Source organism: Oryzias latipes, chromosome 1 (assembly GCF_053564925.1).
Source record: "Oryzias latipes strain Hd-rR chromosome 1, Olatipes_Hd-rR_3.1".
In the NCBI taxonomy this organism is placed as follows: Eukaryota; Metazoa; Chordata; class Actinopteri; order Beloniformes; family Adrianichthyidae; genus Oryzias; species Oryzias latipes.
This window is the reverse complement of record NC_136237.1, coordinates 24,140,450-24,160,613: the sequence shown is the minus strand read 5'-3', so window position 1 is coordinate 24,160,613 and position 20,164 is coordinate 24,140,450. Positions and strand designations below refer to the sequence as shown.

Below are 20,164 nucleotides of genomic sequence, written 5' to 3'. Positions count from 1 at the left end.
ATTTATGTAAAACGTAGAACTAAAGGAACATGATGTTTTGGCCAATTTTGTATTATGAGTTTATGTAAAAACCATTACAACACAGTTTTAAAAAGACTCCTTAGAATTATACAAACCTTTTTTAGACAATTATGGGACACATTTTGAAGAAAATATGAGCTACACTCTTATACCTAAGCCTATGAAGTAACCAATGTAAAAGTAGATTCGACAGGTTATGCATCTCAGTGAAATGACTGATGCAATTTAAATCTGAAAGCTAAAGAAAAAAGGAAAGACATTCAGAAACTACAAAGTAGTTTATGAAATAAAAACATGAATACAAATCAATATTTTCACCCCTTTGAAAAATGTACTACTTGTTAGAAAACAGGTTTTCTGGGGGGGCTTTTATCCAAGTGTCCTTAGTACGGCGGTCAATAGGACAGAATTAAGCAAACTCTTTTGTGCTACTCCAGCATTGGTAATGCCTTAGTCATAACCACTGACAGTAAATGAGAACTGGACAAAGCAACCCCTCCCCCCTCGCGTTCCAAACAGGAAGTACCTGCTGGTCCCAAGAGCGTTCTAAACAGGAAGTACCCGCTGATCCCAAAAGGCCAAAATCCCATAGACTTCTACAGAGAAATAAACAGCAATTACTCAGTCATTATGTTCGTCAGAACAACTATTCTTGCTCTGCTAGCTTTTATTTATGTTGCTTATCCTAATATTTTTCATGATTTTATTAGCTGTAGTAAAAGTTATTCAAGTTACAAACTGACCGAGCAGTTGCCTCGCAGTCAAATCGTTTGATTGAAAGATTCTCCTATGCCTGTTTTCAGTAGAAGGGGTGTGGCCTTCTTACACGTTCCCTCCTAATTGGAAAGAGTGATTGCCATAGAAATGTAGACGGACCAATCACGGTGTACCGGGGACGTCTGGCTCCAATATGGCGACGGATATATCAGGGAAAAATGGCTACTGAATTGACTTCAAGTGGTTGGAACTGGAAGTAAGACATTTTCTTTGGTTGACGCCACACTCCCTCAGTCCAGTTATATCTTATAAAGTCAATGGTCACAACTGCCCTTACGGGTGGATATTGGCAAACCTGTACAGGGTATGCAGGTATCCTGCACGATAGTTTAAAATCGAAGACCACTCACTCGGTGAGCCCATAGAGAGAAAATGTTCATGCACATGCACAGCGATAGATCATAGCAAACACTTAAACAGCATGTAAGATAAGTAAAGGTGAAGTAGGTGAGATGCACCTTTCTTTTTTTCAAACTCCCAGATACCTGTGCACTGTGCAGGGAGCCTGTTAGTTCTGTTCAAGTGAGAAGTGTGTGCCCATTGCGTGCTTCAAGTGTGCAACCTGGCTGTTAGAAATAAGGAAATTAGACAATCAGAGTGTAGTTTGTGTGGGCTTCCTATAAGTACCTTACCGGCATTCATGTAACCTGTACACATTCCGTAAGTGCAGCATTTGCTTGTGGTCAGTAAGGAGCCAGTGCGTGCACTTTACTAATGACTAGAGTGCTGCGTTAGAGGACCGTACAACAGCATCAACCTTACATCATAGGTGCATGCAGTTTCCATTATCCTAACAGATACTTCACGATACATTTACCTCACGCACAACAACTATACATTTCATTTACATGATGTCGCTTGAGTCTCAAGGGAACTGCAAGACACACCTGCGCTCCCTTTAATTTGGGGCCATGCCTTTCTACGAACCTCCACGGACAACCCAAAAATCTGCAGCACCTGTACGGGTCAATTCCTGTATGGGTTTGTGTGACTAAGACATAAAGAAATGGAAAGTTGTACTTTAGGGAACTATATGATCAGCTCAGATTAAAAAATGTCACAGGAACGATGAGAATGATGTTGGCAGACAAGATGGATATTATCTATTGCTTTTATGAAATTACCAGCAGCTGATTGGGCATTATTAGACTTGTTCAACTAATTCCTCAGGGAGAAGTTTAATGAATTCTGCACAATAACACACGGGTCTTATGTAAAGTTCTATCCTTATGTTCATACTGTATTGGTAAAACCTAACTATAGTTGGTACAATTTATTACATGTCTCCACACTATGAGAGAAAAAGCTAGTTTAAAAAATAACAGCCCCCACTTTAAGGCCAATCATTCACCACCACCCATAAATAAATAGAAGTTACTTTACCTTGTTGTTCTTTAGTGAGGCAAATGTGTAGCTCCTTCACTGTGGCCCTGTCCATCGCACTTTGTACTCGCAGAATGTCCAATTCTTCCTCCAAGCTGGCCCTGTGAACACACAAACAGAAATTTGTTTACTAAGCAATGTTCCAAACGTTTTTTTTAAATCAAAAAAATATAATTTCGTTATAAAATCAAATCGTGTCTGGTTGATATAGCAGATTAACCAAATCTTTGAACTAAGCAAACATTTATTAGAAACTATTTGGTATGGTTGCTCCAAAGCCAAATTTAGGAGCAATTTATACTAATTCTAATAAATGTTTAGGAGAAGCAGTGAATCAATTATTGCCAGCTACCTAATAAAGGTTCTAAAGCCTAAGATTCTGTAAAATGTCCTTGTTAGACCAAAATTTCTCTTTTAAATCTTACATCCATGAATGGAAGATAATTTGTCGTTTCCTGTGGAGTACAGTACAGAGGTTTTTTTAAGCTTTATGTCCTAAAGGAAGTTACATTTGCTCCTGAAAGGGACAAAACAGGTTAAAAAGACGAATGAATGAAGGATATGAAGGAGTTCACTTTTAGCAGAAATATTTAGAAAATATATAAATAATATATAAATTTGAGTGAAATTTAATAGAAAACCGTCACTCTAAAAACATGGATGCTATTTTAGACTCAGTTAACAGGGCATACCCTGCTAAAAAAAAACATTGCACAGTAAAAGAATTCAACTAATTAAAATGTAATGTATGTGGAGATCAAAATGACAAGCACAAAACACCATTATAGAAGAGGAAGGTGCACATTTGTGTGTATGTGTACATGAATATAAGAACCTGTTGTACACGATGCCCAATTACCTATCTAGAAATGATCTTGATTCTCGCTAAAGGCTAATTATGAGGAGCCACGCTTCAGACTTTGCACTTTCAAGTTATTATTAGGACCCCAACTGGAGTCTACCGAGGATACACAAAAGCTCACTGACACATCCACACCTGAAACGCACACCCAACTTCCCTCCCCTCTGCTTCTTAGAGTCAGAGAGAAACACAAAAATCGGCCTTTAGCTAGTGTAGTGGCAGTGTTCCCAGAGTTGCTCTCATTTACAAACTCTTTATCTTTGATTACTTCTGTCGACATGCTTTAACAGGCAGTAGTGTCAATGACAATGAAATTGAGTTTAATTTTAAATATTGTTGATTCATTCTAATGTTGGAACATCCAGCTTCTTTCTGTACATATGATCAAATATTTGACATAGGAAAAGCTGTTTACACAGCACAGAAAAGGGAAATAATTAGCATTTTTATCACACACAGTCCAGAGGTCTGGTCTAATGGCTGACTGAAGCTTAAATAAATACACAAATGACTCTCCCCTGAGGCGTTAAAGAAGCAGATGGACATGTGTCGCTTCTCAAAAGATTTTATTTTCATAATTGAACAGTAGTCAATGAAGAACAGACTCTTTTTTGAATGACCTGGCTATTAATAAGGCCTATGAGCTGAATCTCCAGTATGTAGTGAGATTTTTCCATGTGTTTTCCATGTCAGGCTGTTTTAGATGTTGATAGTATTGATGCTCAAGCCGAGCTCATAAGCAAAATATTCATATTTTGTTGAAGGTAAAGTATGGGCTCCGGAATGGAAAAAGATTAGTAACTTAAAGACACGAGCCACCAGTTTACAACCCTGATAATTCGGTATAATGAACAGTTTAACCTTACTTCACAAAATCTGCTTTTTGGTGCCGTTCTGTGAAAAAATAATTATTATACAGTCCATGGAGGGGCTGGCTGACCATTAGCGTAGCAAGGACCTAGATGTCATTATATGCAAACATAGACTTCAATGTAAAGCTGCCCAGATTCCATTTTCCTTGCAAAGCTTTCCATCAACATTTGAAATGTTTCTGTAATTGTATTCTCAATTTGTGAGACATTTTATGTGTTCATGCACTGATGTTGGACTTGCAATCTACCTTTACAGTATGAATAGGTTTGAGTTTGAGGTTATGGTTTTCGAGCTTCTTAATGAATTCAACCTGCCATGTCTTTATGGATCCTACCATGTTTAGTGCGACACAGTTATTTCTAAAATAGAAAAATGGATCTTCCCAAAATGTCCCCAAAAGGGTGAAACCTTGTCCAAATGCCATTTGGGAAGACAAATGGGAAATGTGGGCTCCATAAATAAGAATTAAATTTATTCATGAAGCAGTTAAAGTTCTTACATTTTTTTCAGTAGAATACTTTGCAGAAACCAGGAGAAAAAAATGTAGATAATTCAACTTGGCTGACTTTATGTTTTTAGAACAAATATAACCATTTTAAACTTACTGGTTTGAAATACAGTCGGCTACATTTAGTCAAAAAATTGGTTCTGCTAAATTGTCTTAGAGCAAAATGTGGACGGCTCAAGTAATGGAATAAGGTGGATCATTTACATTCTGTATTAATTTCCCACTTTATTAAAAGGCAAAAAATCAAATCATGTGGCAACTGGAAGAAAACACACATGATAATTGGTAAACACTAAAGGCAACAAAAAGATGATGCATTTGGTAATGATACAGTCTACAGCGCATGACTGCGTCTCACAACTCGCTTATATTCCTGCTTAATAAACATATTTTGCTCCCATGTAGCATAACGGGTTTAGGCCCTGAGCCATCCACCTCATGTAATTTGATCTCATCTGTCCCTGTTTTACACAAAAGAGCTTAGAGCAAAGTTGAAGCTCCACAAGGTTGTACCACATCACTACAACCATCTTGCTTTAGTACCCCTGCCCTTGTGTTTCTTACTGCAGACAAGGAAAAAATAAAAAATAATAAAAAAAAAGATCATAAAAAAACAAAAACACTACTGGCGTTTTTACCTTTGGGGTTATTCCTACTTTGGATCAGGGTAATGGATACATTTGGGTAGATAAACCACCTTTATTAGCAGAAATATTGACTAAAGTACTTTACTTACTCTCATCTACTTTATCTGAGGGCACTACAGTAACAGGAGACAACACAGGGGCTTAAAAAACTAAAATTGGAAAAAAACAGGTACAGACACCTAAAACAAAAATTTTAAACAATTAAATCTATTGACTATCAAGAAGAGTGGAACATTTTCAACAAACTGAAATTGAAACTAGTGAGCTCATTTCAAACAAGAGAGTACTACATATTGTCGTATTAAATTCTAAACTGGACACCTTTTATTCAATTTTTTTTCATTGACTCAAACAATAAAGAATCTGATTTAAAAATGACATTTTGATCATCATTAAAAATCTGAGAAAAAAAAAACATTTTTTCATTTTGACATGGTAACTATTGCCCCAAATAAATAATGAGGATAAAACCTTGGCTGTCTCATTTAAAAGCATGCATAAAACATTCCGCTGGTGTGTGCATGCAAAAATGTGTCCCTCCTCCAACTAAGCCCTGGTCTAGCAAAAGACTCATTACATCTAATACCTTTTAGCAAATCAGGATGAAACGAAAAGAAATAGTGGAACATGAGGAACATTAGGGCAAACTTTATTAAACTTAATTAGAGTCAAAGTCGTTTATTGGGGAGGTTCATGTCCTTAATGGTCACTCTTTACACAGGAGCACTGCAAACGATCTCAAAGGCTTTTTCCCCAGTAATAGCGATTTAATTTATGCTTTGATGTCGTCTGAGTGCATCATCTTAAGTCTGAGGGTATATTTTTTATGTTTATGGAGTCTAAATAAACCCGGCTTCTTTTTTTGGCCAACACACCTTTACAACAATTAACAAGTTTAGCCATGAAGTATCGCAGACAGATGCCTAATGATCCACATAAAAATGTGACTTTTTTTTTAAGTACACATAGTATCTGTTTACTAGGGGTGTAATTTATTTTAACAACGATTCAATTCATATGATACGATTCATAGTCAATCTTTGTTCATTTTTGAATGAGCCGATTCAATGACATAAAATCGATCTTTAGCTTGTACTGAACAGTGCAGGTGACATTTTCCAGATTCCTTTTATATCTTGTAATGATGCCACTCTACGATCGTGTTCTTATTGTTGGGGATTTTAATATTCATGTGTGTTGCCCTGAAAAGCCTTTGGTGAAGGAATTTTTAGAGATCATTGACTCTTTTAATCTTGTTCAGTGGGTGTCTGAAACCACTCATGAACAAGGACACGTACTGGATCTCGTCCTCTCCCATGGACTACCTGTTTTTAATATTGAGATCTGTGACTTAGCTGTTTTAGACCACATGCCTGTAGTGTTTGAAGCTGGACTTTCACGCACTGCTGTTAAATCTACTGCCCCTCCTCAGCGTCGCAGGATTTTTAACTCTTCCACTGCTGGTCAGTTTTCCTCTGCTTTTAACCAGCTCGTTGTCCCTTCCTTTGCTGCTGATGTTCTTGAGCTGAGTTCCTTGTTCAATTCCTCCTGCACCAGCATCCTGGATTCTGTGGCTCCTCTAAAGACACTAAAGCCCCGTCTTAAACCTGAGCCCTGGTTCAATGAGAGAACCCGGGTAGCTCGGAGGGCCTGTAGGAAAGCTGAACTCAGGTGGAGGAAGGACAAACTGCAAATCTCACTACAAATCTTGAAGAATTGTTGGCATTTTAACCAGGGCACTGTAAAACTTGCTAAACAAGAGTACTTGGCTAATATTATTGTTCTTAATCAGAACTCCCAAGGGTGCTTTTTAAAATGATAAACTCTGTTCTTAATCCTTCACAGGCGGGGTCCTTAGAAGCTTCCACTGACCTGTGCAATATGTTTTTACAGTTTTTTAACAATACGGTATCAAATATAAGGGCTGGCATTACTCTACCTTCCTCCGACCCATCGACCTGTGTTCTCTGCCCAGCTGTATTCAGAGAATTTGAGCCAGCGTCTCTTCAATTTTTAAATGAATTAGTCAGTCAAAGCAAACCATCAGGTTCTCCCCTAGACTCCATACCTCCTAAGTTTTTCAAGGAGGTCTTCCCCAGCGTTGCACAGACGGTCCTCTCTATTATCAACAGCAGTCTGGCTGCTGGTGTCGTCCCCTCCACCTTTAAACATGCAACGATTCAGCCGATACTTAAAAAACCCAGCCTGGACAGTGCTGTGCTGGCCAATTTTAGACCCATCTCCAAGATGCCCTATATCTCTAAACTCTTGGAGAAAGTGGTCTACTCACAGCTGGAGGATTTCTTAAACAAACATAAAATTCCTGAAGTCTTCCAGGCTGGGTTTAGACCCCTGCACAGCACGGAGTCAGCACTGCTAAGAGTCAGCAACGACATTCTCTTGGCCAATGATGCTGGAGATTATGTTGTTCTAGTTCTGCTGGACCTAACTGCAGCATTCGACACCGTAGACCATAGCACTTTAATTTCTAGGCTCCAGAACCTGGTGGGGATTCAAGGTACTGCACTGGACTGGTTCAAATCTTACCTGGCGGAAAGAACCATGTGTGTCAGTTTAGGTGGTTATGAATCCACCACAGCTCGGGTTTCCTATGGGGTCCCACAAGGGTCGGTTTTGGGACCTCTTCTGTTTTCTTTATATCTGTTACCTTTAGGGTCCATTCTAAGAAAACACGGCATTTCCTTTCATTTATACGCTGACGACAGTCAGATTTATCTGCCGCTTAAAAAGGATAATCTCTCTGTGACGCGGCTCCTGTTATGTCTCCATGACATTAAGGACTGGTTGGCCCTAAGTTTCTTGAGTTTAAATGAAAAGAAAACAGAAGTTGTAATTTTTGGACCTAATGATTTTAGTGGACCATCCCCGATTGATCTGGGCTCTCTGAATGGTTTCTTAAAATCAACTGTTTCTAACTTGGGTGTTAAATTGGAGAGTAATTTTAGGATGGACCAACAGATAAGCTCTGTAGTGAAGTTAAGCTTTTTAAGCCTTCGTCAACTTGCTAAGGTAAAATCTTTTTTAACACCTGCACAATTTGAAACAGTAATCCATGCTTTCATCACGTCCCGGCTGGATTACTGCAACTCTCTTTATCTTGGACTCAGCCAGTCGTCTCTCTTGCGTCTCCAACGTGTTCAAAATGCAGCTGCTCGTCTTATGGTTGAAGCACGCAAGAGAGACCACATCACGCCGATCCTAGCATCGCTTCACTGGCTGCCTGTGCATTTTAGAATTCATTTTAAGATTCTTCTGCTTGTTTTTAAATCTTTACACGGTCTTGCCCCACTGTACCTCTCTGAGCTTCTCTCTCCCTATTCGCCGGCACAGTGCCTCAGATCAGCTGATCAGATGCTTCTGGAGGTACCGAGGTCCAGACGGAAGCTCAGAGGGGACAGAGCTTTTGCTGTAGCCGCTCCGAAGCTGTGGAATACTTTGCTGCTGGCCATTAGAGAAGCCCCTTCACTGTCCATTTTTAAAACCCGTTTAAAAACCCATTTTTATGCCTTGGCTTTTAGCCCAATATGAGACCACTGTTTTTCTAACCGTTTACTGCTTTCTCTATAGTTTTATCTCCCTCTGTGTCCCCCCCCTTAACATGTTTTAATGTTTTTTAATATTGTGTTCAACACTTTGTCTCAACTACTGTTGTATGAAAGTGCTATATAAATAAAGTTGAGTTGAGTTGAGTTGTAAGATAATCAAGTGTAAATTAAATATGTATACAAACAAAAAAGTAAATAAGAAATAATGGCAAATCCATTTACATTTTGGTTTCATCAAGTTCAGTCCAATTTTACTTTTTTTACAATAAAATAATACAAAGGGAACATAATTAGAACATTGTACCACACTAGCCGCGGTTACATGGGCAGAATATCTTGATCGGATCAATGGTCGGGTTAAAATTCACCCGTGCACGTGGGCACAGAAAACCTTTTTCCGATTAGAACAAACGGTCCCATGGCTCACACTTTCGGTCGGAATGAATGATTTGGGCATGCGCAGTAGGGTAAAATCACCCGGGTGAGGAACCAGGTCCCATTGTAAACAAACCGCTGCCACAGACAGACAGCATGTGCAGCAGCTCCGTAATACGAGACGATCTTCCAAACGTGCTTTTATTAATGTCATGATTATTATGAAGCGCCTGTTCGGTCATCGTTATATTTAATCCGTGTGGTCAGTGCTTTTTTGTGGAAGAATTAAGATGGAAGAAGGCTTAGGACAGGCTAACAACATGATTAGCCTGATGGACACAAAATCCAGGACCGTGCGAGGAACGCAGCAATCTGCATATTGGCTGCACGTAAATGTGTGGGAATAACATCAGCCTATATTTTGTTGAGACACAACTGGAAACACAAATCCATGTCATTGTTTGAACCGTTTCTAAGGACTGAGCGACATTTATTTCTGCTCTGAAAAGTTCACACACCGCTCCAAAGCCACTCTGTGAGCTAGCGGCCCGAGCTCTGTTCGAACGCGGTTCCTCCTGAGTCCTGCAGCCGCTAACACAGAGGGGCGGGACGGATCGCAGTCGGATTTCTCCCACACATAACAAAACAACAAAACGCACACGTAACAAGCATCCTCCTCCCATCAGACACAAAATTATTAATACGGCTCCTCTCCTCACTCGGGTGCCAGTGGACCGAGTGAGCGTCGGGGGGCACGAAGAGCTCCTGCCCCGCATCTCTCTCGTGAGGGGTGAAAGAGAGGGGAGAGCCAGCGGGGCGAGAGCAGAGCGGCGCTTTTCACGGGGCGTCCGTGGAGCAGCTGGCCGGTCCCGCTCCAAAGCTTTCTCACAGCGAAACACCATCTATGCATGACGTAAACCAGAGCAGTAGTGACACACGATCGGAATGACCGTTTACATGCTCCATGATCGGATAAACGATCGGTATAACCCACCTACCTCGATCAGAAAGAAATTCTGATCCCAACGAGTCTGATCGGGGCAGAGTATTCCGAACGGCATGTTTACATGACACATTTTCTTTCCGATCAGGCGTTCATTCCGATTACTTTTGCCCATGTAAACGCGGCTACTGTCTGGTCACGTTTTGCTCAATTCAAAGTGTTTCCACACATTGGACTGGAATGATGGACTGATTTTTTTTTTCAGTCATCACATGTGTCATCTGCTGTGATGGTACTTGGTTCTTTTTACGTTCTAGTAAAATAAACTTACTTTGTCTCAATCCAAATGGTATTTTCCCATATCGATATAATCTATTTATTTTATTTTGAAACAATAGATCAATTCAACTAAAAACTTGCCTCTGACGGATCGATCTGGTTGGATCGTAGGAATATAAATCAATTAAGTTGATTGATTGTTACACCCCTAATGTTTGCCACAACAAAAATAAGTTTATATTTAGTGACAAACCCAAGGCAATGCAGCAGAATACTGGTAGATTGTTCTAAATTTATGAAAAAGATTCAGGGAGAAGGAGAAAAAAGTTAAATACTGTTGTTTTTTTTTTTTAAACAATGAAAAATTTAGTGATCAAGCGTATTATAATTTTGTGTTTCTATATTTTAAAGGCTTCTATTAGAAGTTCACGTTGCAGATCCATGCTTTTCTTGAAGCACACTTAAATTATTGAGCCACAGGGTGCCTGTGTATTGACTGAAAGTTAAAAAAAAAAATAAGAAACCTCACTAATCTTCTCTCTTTACTTTTTCGGGTGTTAAGATCAAACAGTGGAAGGGGGCAGGATTTTATAACTTTCTGCTAGCGCTGTGGGGACTCGCTGTGCAGGAGTTATGACAGCGATATTCATCGTGGGAAACGGTCGTCTTGATCTCAAGACAGTGTTTTGTAAGTGTGGTTTTTTGGGGAGGGGAGAAGGTGAAAGAAAGCATCTGTGAATATCATTATGACAGTAAAATGAGGCAAATGAGAGTTTAAAGAGAGAGAGTTTTCTAAAGCCCGCCACTAGGAATTTAAAGCCATAAATATTTCAACTGCCATGGGTTAATTAGTCATTAGTGGATCATTGCAAACACTTATCTAGCATAACCTTCACAAGCTGATTATTATGGTACGGTCAGTGGAAAAAGAGGATTTAACTGCTTGCCTCATGAGCTTCTTGTCGGTTAATAATAGACTTACTGAAGCTCCAGGTTTCATGCGCTTGGAAAGGACCCTTTTTTCTACTTTTTCAGTTGCTACCAGATGACAGTTTCTGTTTTGTGCTGAATGAAAATAAAACAGTTTGGTTAAGAGTGATTTTCCACAAGCATAACTTTTCGCTCCAGCTAGCTCAAACAACAGGTACAAAGTGCTTTGTACAAGTGCACATGTGTGGAAAGATAATACAAGGAATGAAGTTTTTAAAAAAGAAAATAGAGTTTAAAGATCTACGCCAAGTATGCTTCTGCACCAGCCACCTAGGTATGGAGAGGCCAGAGTGGCCATCACTGAAGGAAATGAGGTGGAACAGGTCAGGGGCACAGAAAGGGTATCAACACCAACCCCAGTGGACAGGCCAGACCATTTACACAGCTAGGAAAAAAATAAGTCCAGCCCAAGTCAGACCTATGTGGTTTTCATAGCAGGTCAGTTCCAAGGACCTTTCCTGTTCACCATGGTCTCTTCACCTCCACATGCCCCGCCCTCAGATCATCTAATGCTTGGATCTGCTCAGTTGTAGTCGGGGGCCTGGCAAGTGGATGGACATCCCTTAACAGGCAGCAACGGCGGCACTAGGGCTGCTAGCCTTTAATTAGCTCGGACAGCTCAAGCTTGGAGAGAGGCAGCCGGGCTATATCATAATGAGTTCAGCTGGGATTAGGAGGACAGGGCAGGGGGGTGAGCAGAGAGGAAAGCTGTGGAGGGGGGGGGGGGGGGGGGGAGTACCAGAATTCTGGCCTCAACCTTCTGCTGGATCACAGCGGGCTGGAGGGAGGCAAAGAAAAGTAGGAAGAAGGAGAGATGAGGATAAAAAGGCACAGGCTCGAAAAGGGAAGAGGTGAGGAGAGGTGAAGGCGAGGGAAAACAGGAGAGGAGGAGACTCTAGCTTTAGGCCAAGCTTTGTGTAGAATCACAGGAGCTAGTGTTTGTCAAACAATTACTGTTTTTTTCTACAGATAAAGACAGAAAATGGCTGTCCTTCAGACAGAGATAAAGACAAATATCAAAACAAATCCAGACGGGGAGAACAAAAAGAAAAAAACAGAAATAAATGTAGCTTTTATGCAACAAAGGTTGCTGTCTAAAGATAGTGGCAGAAAACAAAAGATAAGGCTTTTAGAAAAGTAAACCCCAAATGTGTGCATGGACAGTACATAGCTGCACCCATCTTAGAAAATACATTTTAAATAATCCTAAAAAAAAACAATGTCGTCAAAATTAACATTTTAGCTACATTTAGAATCCCACGCTAATTTATGAATTAAAAGCATGTCAGCATACTTCATCTAGCAACACAGCCAGCCTACTTTATTGTACTTTTATTAGAAACCACTGTTTCTCCCCAGAAAGACGTAGTCAAGGATTCTGACATTGCCTGTTTGTGATCACACTTTTTGGCAGTGTAAGTTTAATGATCTTGCCTTTGCCCCTGCCTGCTAATAATGGTGAGAGTGGATGAATGGTGTAAAGCTTGGAAAAACTAAAATTTGAACTCTCACCAACATGAAGGGACAGTAGGTTAGCTTGTGCACACTGATGAATGAGGACTTAAGTGTCAAAATACAACATTTGTTAAGGAACCAAATTCTCCCAATGGTGGCATCCATGTTTTTTTTTCCCTTGGACAGTTTAGATTGCCACTTACTTTTCGATGGAGAGTTTAGTTGTAAGGTTTTTTAAGTAGGCCAGCTCGTTCCACACAGCATCACTGTTCTCTTGTCGTAGTTGCCAAAACTCTGCTCGGTGTGCCTTTCCACTTGCCCTAGACATTTAAACACGCATACATAAAAAAAGAAAAAGCTCATATAAAAGCAGAAGTGACATTCTAGAGCCAAGAAAAAAACAATTAACATCTAAGATGAATGGACGAACAACCTCAACTGATAAGTGACCATGAAGGCAAGAGTACTCCCTTTGGTCATTTCATTTTAATCTAGTCCTAATTCTGATTTTGTTATTTAGATATGATTAGCAGCATCATGTACACATATGCATAATGGTTTGAATCCCAGGGCACGATAAACACAACCTTCACAGCGCGAAGGCCCTGGTTTGAATCCCCACAGGGACCTTTGTGTTTAGTGTTTGCCTGCTCTCATTGTGCATTTCTGGGTTTTGTTCACACACTCCAGCTTCCTGTCTTAGTCCAGAAATATACATTGTCGGTCAATTGGTGGATCTAAATTGTTATTAGGTGTGAATGTGAGTGTGTGCCTCTGTGTGTGGGCTTGTGCTGGACTGATATACCCGGCCTTCACCCAATGGTAGCTTAGATAGGCGCCAGCTACCCTGTGACGCCAAATAGGGAAAGTTATCACCGTTTTTCGTTGTTTTGTACAGTGCTGTACTATATCCAGCCTCCAGGCTGGCGTTCAAACTATGCTGACATGAGCTTTAGTGCAACATCTGTCTGTCTGAAGAACAGAATAGGGCAGGGGTCGGGAACCTATGGCTCGCGAGCCATATATGGCTCTTTTGATGGTCACATGTGGCTCGCAGACAAATCTTTAATTTTACTTTTTTTCATTAGACCAGTCCTTTTCGGGCGCGATGCGATGCCAGAGGCGCGCAGTAGTAGCGGTGCTTGGAGAAAAAACTATCAGTTTACTATTATCTATTTCACAGAGTTTGTACCACCCGGAAACCTGTGAATTGCCGTGCCTAAAACTGCGCGCTCTCGTCTCTGAGAAAGAGCGCGCAGTTGCGGGGACGGGATGTGTGAGGGAGAAAGCAGAGGGTGGGGGTGAGGGGTTGTGGGGACAGGCTGCAGGTGAATCGCGCAGGGATTGTAAAAACGTAAAACCCGCTTCCCGTCACTCACTGCAGCGTGTGAGTGTGTGTTTGGCTCCGCGTCTGCATGTGAGCAGTCTGTCTCACATCTACAAAACATTCAGACCTACGATCACGATTAAAGTCTCAACGCCTGCATGAAGCAGAAACTCACCACGTATCAACCAGACTAGACCATCAACAAAACTACCACGAGAAATACTCATCATTTATTAGCAACAGCATAACAATGTTATTAAAAAGAATCCACAGACTTATTGTACTTTAAAAATGTTGAAATTACATCAAATGCACACATTCACTTGTATATTTAGTTTTAAAAATATTGTCGCGGACTGAGTTTAACTTGGCTGTAGGGCCGCGTTAAAAGTTCTGGGGTTCATTGAAGGCATCAAGCAGAGATCTGATTGGCTCTCAGTTCTGTCGCTCAGCCTGTTGTTAGGTAATTTGGACCAATGGGGTTCAGCTATGGGCCGAATAAGGGAAATGGGAGGGGCTGGAGCGGGAGCAGGTGAATATAAAGTTGGGAGAAACGCTCTCTCTCGTCTCGGCAGGAGAGATTCAGGAGTTGATGAATTAGTTGTACGGCGTTTGTTGCGGTCTACAGTAACCAGAATAAAGAACTTTAAAAGAGGTTAAGTCTCCGTGCATCAGTGTGGGAAAGAGACACAACATTATTGTATGGCTCTTTCGAAATTACATTTAAAAATATTTGGCGTTTATGGCTCTCTCGGCCAAAAAGGTTCCCGGCCCCTGGAATAGGGACACCTAAAGTCTTCTTTGGTACTCTCGTTCTTAATGGTTGCATCAGCACGTATCAGCAGCATAGTCCATCCACATTTTAACTGTTTGATTTCACATCTTTACTGAAAGCTGTAAAAAAGCGAGACCCAGCAGCATTACCATTGTCTCAATTTTCTCCTCTGTTTACTACAAAAAACTTGCCAACTTTGAGGCTGGATTCTAAGGTAATGGTAAATGGTGTATACTTATATAGCGCTTTTCTACCTTCATCGAAGGCCCAAAGCGCTTACAGTCACAGACCCATTCACACACTGGTGGTGGCTCCGCTGCCGAACACTCGCGCCAACCTTCCACCAGAGGCAAGGTGGGGTTCAGTCTTGCCCAAGGATACTTCGACACATGGGCAGGTAAGCCGGAAATCGAACCTGCAATCTTCCGATTGAAGATTGACCGCCCTACCACTGCCACTACGGCCGCCCCACCGTGGTGTTTCTTTAATTCAAAATTCAACTTAAATCAAAGCGTGTCTTGGTGTGCAGAGCAAAACTGTAAAGTAGAAAAAGTTTTAAAAAAATAATCCTAATGAGGGCTACAGGTTCCCTCACTCACAGTGCCAGAAATGCTCCAAATAAAGTACCGGTAATAAATACACACGCACACACATGAACAAACATTACTGCCTCCCAGCTACATTTCTGCAGAGATACAACTCATCAATCAGTCTTAGTCCAACACATTCAATTCCAATTTGCCTTTCATCTGCAAACTAAAAGAGGATTTAGTGATAAATCCACAAATTGCAAAAGCAGCTGTTAAGAATATAGCGTCACTCAAACGGCCTCTTTCACACAAGCACAGTTACAAACACGTGTTTATCATTTTAGCCTAATCAATGTGATAGCGCAAGAGAAATTGGCTGTAAGGGTCATTGCTATTGTTAAAGATTCCTACTTTATTTATATTGCGTTATGCAGCGCCAAAACAAGTTAAAGACTAGTAACTGGGAGTTGAACGCTGCTGAAAAATGGTAAACCTTTTTTTATTTGGTGCTAAACTGCAATTGCTCCTTTGAGTAGTATAAAGTCACTGGAGTACTTTGTTGTGTATGTTACAAATACTTTCTATGTATTTTTTTTAGACACTAAAGAGATTTTTCTTCATGTTACAAGCACAGCAAACAACCAGGACAATTTCTAATGTGTACTGTAGCAACAGCTTTCTGTAGAAAAACACATTCATAGAAAGGTATGGAAAAAACCATACAATTTAAATTGTTTACCGTAGACTTTGAAACTGTTGAACATGGGGTCAGAAGACGGTTTTCTTCTTTAGGCCGCAGTGTATGTTCCCCTATGGTATTTTAGTTTCCATTATTAAGCAGGAGGAGATAGAGAGAACATTTCCATGCTGCTGCAGCTAATTGCTCTGAATCAGGGGGAATGTGTTTATGGGTGCAACTTTGATCAGAGTACGGATGCTTTAATAACCTTTAATTTTATTTGCTCATCCCCATCATCCCCAGTCTGATTAAAAAACTTTTTCCCCTCTCTAATATAAATAGGAAGTTGGATTTTTTTCCCTTTTTCCTTTATGGCAGTTTGGGAAAATACAGTCATGCTGTAATGGTGATTGGCGGCGGGAGGGGGTCAATGGGACTGCACAGTAGCTGCATCCTGATGAGCCAAGTGATCTTACGTCTACTTTGCAACTGGCAAAAATTTGAAGGCATTTTTTAACCTGGTGAGAAAAACAAGGATTTTATGTACATGTATGTACTGTATTCTGGACGAACACACAAGTTCAGGTCTGTTTCAGTTTTTCTTTTTAAAAGATTCTGGTAAAGACCAAGTCAAGAACATTCTCTGATTCTCACAGACGTTCATACTGTGAATAAAGATTCACAACATTCTTGATGACATCTCGAAGTAACGTAGAAAGAATTGGGAAAAATGTAAACTTTAATATAGATGTATAAGTAAAAAAGAGACACATCAATAGAACAACATCATGGAAAGTATTAGGAGATCCCTAACAAGCGCAAAATTGACCAAGACTAGACTCCTATCCCAACTGACTAGTTAAGGCTCCAATTTGAGGCATTGATGGGAATATTTAAGTCCTTTTTTAATTGTGTCTTATTCAAAGCAGGGAATACCCAAGCAGTTCCAACTGCTATTAAAGGATGTGGCTTAATGCCAATAAATGCCAAGATCATAAAATTGAATGACTGACTGCTGCCAAGAAAGGCTCTGATGGAAAAGGGCAAAGCTGCCTATTGCATCAATTTATGTCAGATTGAAACATGGCACTGAGACACAGTAAGGGAGCAAATTGTTGCATAATGCTTTCTGAATTAAATCATGGTGACGATAAACAAATAAATATATTAAATTAAAGTAATTATACGGTCTTTAATAAAATATACAATATTACATTAGTTAGAAAATTACTTTCGTGACTTGATTAATATGCCGTAATGGTTTTTCTGGTGCTGGAGCTCTCTTGTTAGTCTAAAGATATTCAGTTGAGCTGTTTTGAGCTAGCATGAGCAGAGTCAAGCCTAAAGATGAACATGCTCCCTGACTTTCTCCACTTTCACACAGATTTCCATTGCACTGGTGTTTTCTTTAATTAACCCTGTGAGAAAACAGCTGACAAAGTTAACACTCCGCTCCCACAAGGCCAACAGGCAGCCACACCTTCAGCTTCTCTTTAAATGGCCTCAATGGTACTCAATTGCTAAAAAAAGAAGTATTAAAGAGGTTAAAGGGAGGCAATAGAGAAAGCAAGAGACATATGTTAATGACATATTGCAGCACACTTTCTACTTTGTGTAAAAAAAAAAAAAAATCATGTGGTTTCTGTTGAAGCAGGAAACGACTCCCCTCTCATCCCTCCCTCCACAGGCCTGGAGAAAAAAAACCCAGAGGACTAAACACCTCCAGCCTCTAGCTCTCACATATTAATGAACGCTGAGGGAAAAGCGATGCAGAGGCACAGGGACTGTCCAAGCAACTAAAATCTATGAGCAAAAAATCTGTTCCCAAACTAGCAGTAAGTCCTCGTCTGACCTCAAATGAAGAATGAGTCAATCAGTTCATTTCAGTTTAAAAAACGCATAGAGCACCAGTTTACAACCACGCTTCACCCAAAGCGCAACTTAAAGAGCAAATAGTATCAACAATTTATTTTTTTTGTTTTTTCCCAATTGCTAAAACACATTTCCAAAAACATTAGACCAATTTCACCAAGCACGATTTGAAAAGAAAAACAAAACATAGAAAATACTCGACTCTTCAGCCAAAAGCTCACTTTGAGGTCACAGTGAAAACTCTATCGTCAAAACTAACAAACGCACAGCAAACACAACACACTACACAACAAAACACTTGACACTGTGGACAAAATGCTTTATAAATAATGGTAAAGCCCACTAGATGTCTAAAAAACATCTTAATAAAACAAACTTGTCATGTTTCCACAAATGTCAGGATTGTTTTTCCTTAAAGTCAGGGTTCATGGACAAAATATCGGACCATCATATATCTATTCATAAAAAGTTATTGGTGGGGGCGTGATTACGGATGCATTAGAAGGTATACACATATCCTCCCTTACAATTTATAGATCAAATGTAAAATATATGGAAGCAGCAGATATTGTGGTTTGTCAATATTCTTGAGCTCTCATTTTTTGCAATGTTGGGAATTATTTACAATTTACAAACAACACTACAAGAGAGTAAACAGGATACTCACAAGCCACTTGATTTCTCAATTTCTTTAAGCTGATCTCTAACTGTCTTGTAGTAGTTTTGAATCAAACACATCCTTTCACGGCGTTTCTTGTGTGCTTTTCCCAGTTCTTCATTTTCCTTGGTCTGAAATGAACAAATACAAAAATGTTTTAGTAAATAGATGTATTCTCAAAGGAAAGACACAGTTTAAAAGTAGTTAAAATAAAAGTATGCTAGTACATCAAGTTGACAGAGAACATAAAACAAACAGTTCATTATTTCCACACAGGATCAGGATAAACTAAAGAAAGACACATTTGGAGATTTAGAAAAATGTAAAATCTGACAATAATTGATAATCGTTTAAACTAAACAAATAATTAACTGGTGTCTTGTACAAGTTTTACCTTGCCATTGCCTTAAAATACCTGGATCCAATCCCAATGATGTATGCAACCTTAATAAAAAGCAGGTGTAGTTAACTGACAAACCAAAATCGAGTGCTATTTACATTCAATTCATTCATCTCTCAATCTTCATGAACTTGTGCTCTGAACTTAAACAAAAAAACATATTTTTAAGGCAAACCTACCTTTTCCAGTTTGTTATTGTGTTTTGTTTTGAACATTGAGTTTTGATTTCCGTAAATTATTTTTGATTTCCGAAATGTTTTTTTTCCTATTTACGGACACCAGGAAAGGTAAGCTACTATGGGACATCGCTGATTGGATAAAGGCGTTTGTCCATCATTTCAATCAAAAGTTATTTGACATGAAGCGATAGTGGAAATCATTATCCAATCAACAATTTCCCATAATACCTACCTTTTCTGGTTTCTCATTGTGTTTTTTCTTCTTCTAACATTTCAATTTTGTTTTCTAGAAATTATTTTTGCTTTCCAAATGTTTTTTTTTGTTTTTGATTTGGTCTCTGGAGTTTTGTCTTGTTTGCTAAAATACAATGCAGTTTTTTAATATTTGCTCTGCTTTTTTATTTATCATTGTGATCCTTAAAATGTTTTTGCGCCACGTGATTTGTTGAGTGATTTGCACTTCAGAGCCACCGTAGAAACGTATTTTGGGATAAACGGTTCTTTAGAAAGTTGTTTTTGTATTGCAGGATTTATCTTGTACTTTTGAGTGGCAATTAAATAAATGTTCCAACAAAAGGCAACCAGAACTGGTGTTTGTCCTTACTCAAAATTGTGTTGTCGCATCTGCAGAGTCGAGCCCCAGAATCCCCATAACCTCTGGTGTAAGGGGTGGGAGTGTCAACCCTCCTGTTACCTAGAGTGTTAACTGGAGGAAAGCGTGTGAGCTTTGGTGTGTGGTAGAGAACCCAAAGCAGGAGTAGCCAACACCCAGCAACAGAGTTGACCCCCGATCTGTGGACAGTTTAGCTAGCTACCAAAAAAGAAAGGTTTGAAATACGCTCTGAAGTGAGTAGAGGCGTTTGAATGTTGTTGCGTTGGCCACTTCTAGAAATGTGACGCTGGGGTCAAAATCACCAGCCAATCAGAATTGGCTTCATGAGATAAGTGCTTTTGAGGAAAAGGCAGGGGGCGTATCCCATAGTTAGACATAAAAACAAATGATATAAAAACAGAAATTTATTTAATATTGCAATAATTTTCTTGTTCTTGTGAGTGGCAATTAAA

The 20,164-nt window shown here is 39.7% G+C and overlaps 1 protein-coding gene across 2 annotated transcripts in view; it reads right to left on the bottom strand.

Annotated features, from left to right (window-relative positions):
• LOC111948960 (centlein-like) overlaps nt 1-20,164 on the bottom strand; it is a 192,281-nt gene that overhangs the window by 42,181 nt on the left and 129,936 nt on the right. For both annotated transcript variants that reach the window (XM_078952039.1, XM_078952049.1), the window contains 3 exons: nt 18,530-18,651; nt 12,883-12,999; nt 2,182-2,282 (listed from right to left, as the gene is read on the bottom strand). In XM_078952039.1, the coding sequence (XP_078808165.1) occupies nt 2,182-2,282; nt 12,883-12,999; nt 18,530-18,651 (340 nt within the window). The remainder of the gene's footprint in view (nt 1-2,181; nt 2,283-12,882; nt 13,000-18,529; nt 18,652-20,164) is intronic.